Genomic DNA, 10,066 nt, shown 5'->3' with positions numbered 1-10,066 from the left:
AGAAGTCTAACTTTAAGGCCATTATGGATTTTATAATTACAGTAGGCTATGAGCATGTGTACCTTAGAACAGTGAACACTTTTTCATGTCAAGGACCCCCAAATTAATATGTATTTGGCAGCGGACCCCCATCAGAAAATATTTTGTTACAGGGACAAGATACAAGATTTGTGTTGTTAGAATGTTCAAAAAAGATTCCAAATTTACAAAAGATTTTTTTGAAAATAGCCGATACAAGGGCTTGTACAGTATATTGGCTTACAATATACAAGCCTTATCCGATTTTGATGCTGTACTAACATTCTTTTCTTGGACCCCTGGAACGCCCTCATTCTCATTTGAAGTCAATGGTGCATTTAATATCATACAGTATATAATATAATCTATATCTAACTAAATGTAGTATCATTGAAGCACAATATATGGCTTGGTATCCCCATCGATGATGTCACTGGTAGGCAGGTTTCTGAACGGCCCACAGCCCACCACTGAGACACACAGGGTGAGTAGACAGAAGTGGTGTCATCCTATAATGAGCATTAGTGAGGACCAATTATATGAAGATACGAAATGGGTGAAATGCTCCTTCAAGAGTCATTTCACCTTGCGGTTGACCTTTATCCCTGCAGTGGGTTTGATCCTGCTGCCTCCAGAGGACGTCCAACAGGCCAAGTGGCGAGCCCAGTACTTCCTGAACTTCTGGTCGCGGAAGCCGTAGATCATGGGGCTGAGGAAGCGTGGGATGATGTAGACCAGCAGGAAGAAGATGTAGCGGATCTCCAGACCCAGGCGGGGGAACAGAGAGATGAGGGCAGCCTGCAGGGAGGGGACCACGAAGGCCAGCATGCACAGCAGCAGCTGAGAGGCACCAGAGTTTTAATGGTTAATGACAGAGCAGGCACAGAGCTTTGGACATGATGCTTTAGCACACTGGTTCTCAAACGTTTTCATATCAAGGACCCCCAAATTAATATGTATACTAGATTAGCCTGACAGATACACAGATCTGCATATATGGATGTAAAAGGGACATTCTCTACACCTTTAGTGTGAACTCTGTCACCAATCACCATACAGTAGGAATACGTTTTGCTCAAATGTGGAGAGACGGAAGGGAAGGACGGTGGATCTGACATTCTGAATCGACAAAATGTGCAAAATATTCACACGCACACCTATATAAATATTATTATAAACGTGTCCTGCCCTTGTTTATAGCCAAATAACAGACTGACATACTCAAACGGATGAACACTTGCATAGACGGCTCACCCTTCAGGCGCCACCATGCTGTTAAAAGCCAGATGGTTTTAATAACTGGCTGGCTTCCATATGAATCTCTGACATCATATTGATAACATCATATTGATGAGGTCAGTCTTGCCAAATATGGAGTTCCACGTGGCTCCACACAGGCCAGGGGCGGTGGTTACAGCACTCGATGTGTTTCCTTGGCTCGTCTATCTGAGACTTGAAGGCCCCAGACCAATAGTGGTTTTCAAAGTGGGGTCCAGGGGCCCCCAGGGGTCCTTGGTGGGGGTTCCAGGAGGTCCCGAGCTAAATCAGTCTAACCCCTATTTTATACATCAGCTATTTTGAAAATAAGATACATATTCATGTAGAGGTCCTTCACATGAAAATGTTTGAGAATCCCTGTTCTCTAGACAAATTACTCCTTAAGCCACTAAAAAGCTCAAACTAACAGCTAAAACTTGATTCATTCACACCCTCATGAACTCCATTTGCAATCATCAATCTTAATAAGAAACAAACACTGTTCACCTGGATGCCGTGCAGAAGCACGGTGTTGCGAGCCCTGTTCACCGAGGCCAGGCCGGTGGAGGCGGCCCTGGCCGTCAGCATGATCTTGCAGTAGGTGTAGAGCAAGGCCAGAGCCACGAAGGACAGGTAGGCTCCGTCAAACACGCAGTTCTTGTAGTAGATCGAGCGGTGGCGGAACAGCAGCGACTGGTCGCAGAATATCGAGCTGTGGAAGAATTGGGGCGGCTCCTTGACGCATAGAGATGGGACGATAATCATTATTATCGTTTATCGCTATGGTATAAAAAACAACAACGCTCAAAGTAATCATATCGCAGAGATTTTAATTGATCGTAAAATTGCCCTTAATTTGACTCTGTACTTCGACCCCTTCTTTCCCGTCTACACCAAATCTCTTGGCCAAAAAATAGATGATCTACAAGCTCACAACGTGCCGGGTAGATCTGCTATTTTTGGGCTACTGTTCCCCCCAGAATATGGATGCCGGGGTGCAAGTGGTTAACAAAAGGTATTTTTTGAGTGTTAGCAAAAGTGGAATGTTAAGAATTTTAAGCATATAAACTAGACCCTCCAGAAAAACGCAGACAAAAATCATTGATTATGTGGGCTAAAATCCTTGATTTTGCGATGAAATATGCAGTTTTTTTTTGCGAAATATGCGGAAAGTTGTGAAATATGCATCAATATGCAAAATATTTAAATATGCGAAAAGTTGTGAAAAATGCCAGACTGCCAGACTGATAACGTGGATTCACTCACACGTTCCTCCACTGTGGAGGAACGGGTGAGTGAATCCACGTTATCAGTCTGGCTAATGCCAGGTTATCTGTCCTGGGATTTATGAGGAATATACTGCAATTTAATTTCCAAAGTGCATGTGCATGTTTGTTTTATGTTTACTTGTCATTGCTTGTTACCTGTTATGTGCATGTACAGTATGTAACGGTCTGTAGTTGCTACTCGTGTGTTTTTGATTAGCTAGCTTTACATGGGCACATCATTAATGCATGTAATATGTTATTTTGTGGGTGTTCAGGTGGGGTGGGAGCAGACAGTTTCAGGAGAGCTTTTGTTCTGTTTTGTTTTGTCAAGTCTGTTTTGTCCTGTTTATGTATAGTATGCATGGCTGTACTTATTGTATTGTTTTGTCTATTGTACTGTTTGTATTTTTGTCATAAGGACCCTCTCGAAAACGAGATGACTCATCTCAAGGGGTTGATCCTTCTAATAAAGGTACTATATATATATGGTTACCCATCCCTACCTGGACGACGGTTATGAAGAGGTCGGTGGCGGGGGGCGTGGCGGCGAGGAGGAGGATGACACCAATCAGGAGGAAGGTGCGCGGCACGGTGCACATGTGGATGTAGTGCAGGGGGAAGCAGATGGACATGTAGCGCTCCACCGCCATGCCGGCCAGAATGAGCGGGGTGGAGCGAGTGGTGAGGACGGCCGTCATTATCTGGATGAACATAAGCAACAGAAAAGGCTCACAAACTGACAGACGAACATTGAGGCTCTTTGGATGAACAAAATATAGAATCCAGTGGCGTGCACAGACATTGGGCCTCATTCAGCAACGGTACTTAAGAGGAAATTTCTTCTTAAACCCACTTAAGAAGTTTTTAAGAAGATTTTGGTATACTCCAATGTTTTCTTAGCTGTGATCTGTTCTTAGGTAAGAACAGAATCTACGCACACTTTCTTAAGAGGATTTTTTTTCTTAGACCCATTTAAGAGGTTTTCAAGAAGATTTTGGTATACTCCAATGTTTTCTTAGCTGTGATCTGTTCTCAAGTAAGAACAGAATCTACACACACTGATGAGCACTCTTAGACTGGCCTTTGAGTTCTTAAGTGTGACATATTTGTGCAAAAATAATTAATTCTCAAAGTTTCTTCAATTCTACAGGTTATATGAAATTCATTTGTATTGTATATATATATACATATACATATACATATACATATATATATATATATATATATATATATATAAATATATATATAAACACACACACACACACACACACACACACACACACACACACACACACACACACACACACACACACACACACACACACACACACACACACACACACACACACACACACACACTGTATATTATCATTTATATATATATATATATATATATACACACACACACACACACACACACACACACACACACACACACACACACACACACACACACACACACACACACACACACACACGAGAGAGAGAGAGAGAGAGCTTTATCTAACCCTAACCCTCTCTCATTCTCGCACACAAACGGCCAGCTAGCTTCACTATCTATGGGCGAAATGTCTGGGCGAAATGTCCGCAAAAATGGGCGAACTGTCTGGGCGAAATATCCGACTTTTTGGGCGAACTGCGGAATGGGCGAAATGACTTGTATTCGTGTGTGTGTGTGTGTGTGTGTGTGTGTGTGTGTGTGTGTGTGTGTGTGTGTGTGTGTGTGTGGGTTGGCTCTTCCGCATGCTGCTTTATATGGGGATTTAAGGGCGTTTCCTCTACTGATTGTGATAGACGAGCACGCGCTTACCATTTTACATTCATCAACATAAGAACAGCAGGTGCGAACAATTTGGCAGTTTAAGAACACGTCATGAATGAGACTTGACTTCTCTTAGGAATTCACTTAGGAAGAAATGTAAGAGGAAATTTTAGGAACTTATTGCTGCATGAGGCCCAGTATGAGGGGCAGGTGCTCAAGTAAATTATACTTTTTTTTGTTTACTTGGTCTGCTCTTTTTTCTTTCCCTCTACACCTATACCTCTTTGCGAGGCGTTGTGGGCTTGTAGATCTGCTATTTTTGGCTAAAGTTCTCCTCAGAAAAGGGATGCTAGGTTTCGAGTGGTTATGGTAAAAAGAAAAATCATATCACATAAAGATTTGGCGGACCCCCTGTAGTAACTCTGAGGACCCCCTAGGGGTCCCGGACCCCCTGTTGAAGACCCCTGATGTAAACTGGAAAAAAGTGCCCTTTTTTTCAAAAGGTCACTTCTGGTCAAGAGGGCAAAGGGCAGGTGCTCTAGCACCACCTAGAGTCTATCTGTGCACGTCCCTGATAGAATATTTTCATTACAAAAGTGCAAAAAGTGACATGGTGACGTAGAGAGAGGATGTTTCGGTCCTCAGATCATCGTCAACACTGAATGCACGTTGCCCAATTGGCTTTAGGCAGTAGGCCTATTAGAGGATCACAACATGTCCCGTTCGAAGCTTGTAGATCTGCTATTTTTGGCAAATGTTCCTCCCAGAATAGGGATGCTAGGGTTCAAATGGATGCAAATATTACCAGTAAGCAGCAGACTGAGGCATGTATCTTTGCGAAGATGTAACTGACTACGTAGAGAGCAGTGACCAGAGTGAGCTGCAGGGCATCATTCACAACCATGCAGATGAACATGATGTAGCGAGGATCCTCATAGAACAAACTACATAGGCAACATAAAGGAGAGAGAGAGGGGCATTGTTAGTACAGTCAGTGTGTGTGTGTGTGTGTGTGTGTGTGTGTGTGTGTGTGTGTGTGTGTGTGTGTGTGTGTGTGTGTGTGTGTGTGTGTGTGTGTGTGTGTGTGTGTGTGTGTGTGTGTGTGAGAGAGACATAATGAGAGAAAAAATATCAAGTCCATTACCACACACCGATTTACAAGCTCACAATACATCGCTATGGGATGCATTGTGAGCTTGCAGATCTGCTATTTTTGCGATTGTTCTGCTCTTCTTGGATCCAGCCATATTAGATATTACAATAAAAAACTAAAACTAATACAAACTAAACAAAAACTAAGCTTTAAAAAAATTTTTTAACTAAACTAGCAAACTCACTTTCACTACAAAAACACATTTCTGTGTTTGTATAGGCCTACCTGTGTTTTAGAAAGGTATGGACCATGGTACCATTGATGATGCTCAGCATCAGCCATACCAGCATGGCCACTATGTTCTTGGTCAGTGCGTTGCTGAAGCTGTCTTTAGGGGGGCCCACAGCGCCTCCTGTCAACAGAGAGCTGCTATTACTCATCAGCAGGTCCAGGGGGCTGGGGGAGGTAGAGTTCCACACCATCATCATGTCTGCTCCTCCTCCTCCCTGTCTGACAGACAGACAGACAGACAGACAGACAGACAGACAGACAGACAGACAGACAGACAGACAGAACATTTAAAATCTGCTGCTACTGTAAATGTGCACAACAATATTTGAAAAATGTGCTGCTATTTGTCCCAAAGGTTTTACATACCAAGTGAATGCAAAACATTGAAATATTGCTGCCATTTGTATCAAAAGTGTATCCCAAGCTAAATGCGTATACACACCTATTTATCGGACAGCAAATACACACTTCTTATGATTTTGTAAACTCATTTTTGTCCTTAGTTACAATGTAACACAGCTCTGTTTACACATTTCTTTATTCCCTTTTAATTGTACACACATTATTTTGTTTTGTATTGTTTTGTTCCATTTCAGTGAGAGAGAGAGACTGTTATTAATTATGCCTATCTTAATCAAATTGAATAGATTAATGAGCCAGACATAAAGCCATCATTCTCCTGGATTTAACTGGAGTATCAGTTTCTTGAATCTTAATATATTACAGAAGACAGTTTATGCAGAGACACCAAATTCATGTTCATACAGTACAGTACAGTACACAAGAGACATAATGGTGGTCCAGGAAGTACAACAAAGACATTCTTACAATTGCAAATAATCATTCAAACGTCAGGGTTGTGTCACAGAGATAATATTGGGCTGCGCAACATCTTGAAAATCAGCATCACAATATCGACACAATATACATGTCGCAGGCTTTTCATTTCCAGGGTTCAATTATTAGCAGCAAACCTAAGGCAGAGAGACATTAAAACTGTATACTTCAATATTTGTTTACTTATTGCAAGTCATATCAGCATCGCGATATTCAACAATGTTATCACGTATTGCATGTTTTCCTAATATCGTGCATCCCTAGATAATATAATATATAATATATGCACCTTGACATGATGCACTTTGAATATCGTAAACATCATTATGTCCAAAACAGTTACTTTTCAGGATTCAAATTCAAAAATAGCAAAAGAAGCAGATCGACAGCTCAAAACGCATCGCAGGGCATTCATAGTAGGGCATTCATTTATGAAAAAACACAAAGTTAGAATATGGAGATAAGAGGTTTCTGCCCAAAAAGAAACGATATTACCCACTAGGTGTAGACATGCAAATTTCTTCAACAGACCGGTATCAGTATTTTAACCGCTTTAACCATTATTTTATACTTTGGCTATTCAAAAATAGCAGATATACAAGCTCATATGTTCTATTTTTTGAAAAAATCTTGGACAATTTGTGCAAATCTTTGAATATATATACATTTTTAACTCAAATATTTGCTTCTGGAGGTTCCTGGAACAAAATATTTTGAGATGGGGGTCCGCGGCCAAATACAACTATAAATATAAATATAAATATAAATCAATAGTAGATCTACAAGCTCGTTGCGCGGCACTCGGTACCGTGCTACAAGCTTGTATATCTGCTATTTTTGAATAGCCAATGTATAAAATAATGGTTATAGCAAAAAAATGACATAGTATGCGTTCCCGGATTGAATGGGTTAAACAGCATCTCTCACCTGTAGACTCATGGCAGACAGAGAAGTCAGTGTGGATCCATTCACACCTGCACCTCAGGTGCTCATCATCCCGCCCTGTTGAGGTTTGTCTGAGACCTGCTGCTAAAGTCACAATATACGACCAGCTTATACTGTACGTCATGGATGTTTGAACATCTTATGTCTACAGTCCCCACCTGTAGACCCTCAGTTTCAACTGAATACAAGAACGGTCGGTACAACAACCCCAAAAAAGGGTCCGACTAGGTTTATGTACCGACCGTTCCGGTCTCAATAACGGAACAGAAATATCTCAATGAAAAAGAAGTGTCACAGGACGTGAAATGAACCCATTATATATATAATATATATATATATATATATATATATATATATATATATATATATATATATATATATATATATATACTGTATATATCAGAAAATGTTACAGTTCTGCTATTTCTGCTATCATTCACTACCCAAACCAAAGAAAAAGTAAATAGCTGAATAAATGTCTTAAGAAGTTATTTCCTGTGTTTGACATACATCACTTCTGTGTTAGCAAAGAAACATAGCGAGAAAATGTAATTAGCTATAATTAGTTATATAAAGTTATAATACAGTAAACAACATACCTGCTGTGACTCTGACCCAGTGTGAGACCACCCGCTTATATAAGGACTGTGTGTGTGTGTGTGTGTGTGTGTGTGTGTGTGTGTGTGTGTGTGTGTGTGCGCGCGCGCGCGCGTGCGTGCGTGCGTGCGCGTGCGTGTACTACTGATCAGGATCAGAGTGATGTCATTTATGTGGGTCTTTGATGAGCATCAGGAGACTCTGGGACTCTCAGCCAATAGGAAAGCAGATTGGTGTACAGGAACAGGAACTTTATGTAACTTTAACCCAGTGGTTCTCAAAGTGTGGTCTAGGGACCCTCAGGGTTCCTTGATAGGGCATAGGGTTCCAAATGGACCCTTACAGTACAATTTAGTTCAATTTGTACACTCTCACAGTTATGGGGTTCCTTGAAATTAACAAGTTTGAAATCCTCTGCTTTAACCAATAACAAAGATTTGAGTATACTGTGCACCTCAAAAATGTAGGCACCCCAATGTGAAATTGTGAAGAATAAATGTATGCTTTGGAGAATGAAATGGTCTGAAGTAATGTAAAGTACAAAGATACATCATTTTGTACATGCACAGTACATCATTATCAGACATACATGTACATTTACCCTTCAACTTCTTGTTTATGTCATAATGACTGGATATCCTCAGGTTTTGTAGAAATGTGTAGCAATTGTAGAAATATTAAACCATAATCTTGTGTGACATTTAATTCATTTCTTTTAAAAAATATATATATATTTTTGTTTTTGTCTATTTTTTGTAAAAACTTATTTTTTCTTAAGTTTCCTGCTTTTATTGTGAACATTTCTTTTGAAATCATATTTATTATTTATTTTCTATTACATTCCACTGTCTATACCACATTTTATATCATGTTTACATGTTTGTTTGTCAGGTACATTTCTTTATTCCACTGCATTTTTTTTACAGATTTTTTGTCTTTATCTTTTGAAAAGGAAAATGTGACAGCAATAACAATATGGGGGGAGGGATGGGGAAAGGGAGAAAATGAAAAAAATGAAAATGTCTGACTGACTTCATGTCAATACTGTGAATCTAATAAAGATATTTGTTTATATATATTTATATTTTGGGGGGGAAAATAGCTAGTTTAACATTTTGATTGATTGATTGAATACTTTATTAGACAGAAATGTAAACAGCATGAGGTACAGTCAAACATTTAGGCTAAAAGGATAACACAAAAAAGTCCTGGGGACTTTATATTGTGGTCCTATAGACCCCTTAACAGACAACGTCACACTGATAAGAACCAGTATGCGCGCTCAAGCCGGCACCAAATGAAACCCATTCTGTCATGTCTCGCTGGGACGCGCCTCACTAGCCAACACACAAGAGGAGGTTGAATGTACTGAAACCAGCGCACCCCGAAACAATATGTTGGGAATTGATTGCGTGAAACAATCACCTGAGCGTCCAGTCTCAATGTTGGTAAACAAATAATTGGTCTATACATGAGGTGCCCAGACTTTTCAAGTGCCCATTCTTCTGGTTACCATGTTGCATTGTGTTGTGATTTGTGCTGTTTTATATATGGCTGCTATATGGCCTGGTCTCTCTTGTAAAAGAGATTTCTGATCTCAATGGGACTTCCTGGTAAAAAAATAAAATAATATTACATGTATCATGGCCAATAATGTTTCAAAAAGTTTAAAAATGACATGATATTCAGATGGTTCTTTGGCTTTCTTTGGCTTTCGCATTGTGTTGTGATTTGTGTTGGTTTTTTATATGGCTGCTACCATGGCCTGGTCTCTCTTGTAAAAGAGATTTCTGATCTCAATGGGACTTCCTGGCAAAAAAAATAATAAATACATGTATCATGGCCAATAATCTTTCTAAAAGTTTCAAAATAAATACATTTTCAGGTTGTTGTTTTTTTCAGTTCTTTGGCTCTTGTCACAGCCATTCTTTTCAAATTGTGTTAATATTTGTTATTTATCCAAACTACTGTGTTATGCTTTGACTTAAAACTCTTGCT

The 10,066-nt window shown here is 39.9% G+C and overlaps 1 protein-coding gene across 1 annotated transcript; it reads right to left on the bottom strand.

Annotated features, from left to right (window-relative positions):
• Positions 1-594: 594 nt before the first annotated feature.
• On the bottom strand, positions 595-5,886 carry LOC311048474 (odorant receptor 131-2-like; the record flags this gene model as incomplete). Its single annotated transcript, XM_084061734.1, has 5 exons — positions 595-858; positions 1,783-2,010; positions 3,047-3,244; positions 5,111-5,249; positions 5,684-5,886. The coding sequence occupies 5 exons, from the start codon at positions 5,884-5,886 to the stop codon at positions 595-597; spliced, it is 1,032 nt and encodes a 343-aa protein (XP_083917860.1).
• Between the last annotated feature and the right edge of the window lie 4,180 nt (positions 5,887-10,066).

This window comes from Gymnoscopelus microlampas (genome assembly GCF_963454915.1).
Source record: "Gymnoscopelus microlampas genome assembly, chromosome: 7".
Classification (NCBI taxonomy): domain Eukaryota; kingdom Metazoa; phylum Chordata; class Actinopteri; order Myctophiformes; family Myctophidae; genus Gymnoscopelus; species Gymnoscopelus microlampas.
Note: the sequence above shows the minus strand (reverse complement) of the source record. Positions and strands in the feature narration are given on the sequence as shown.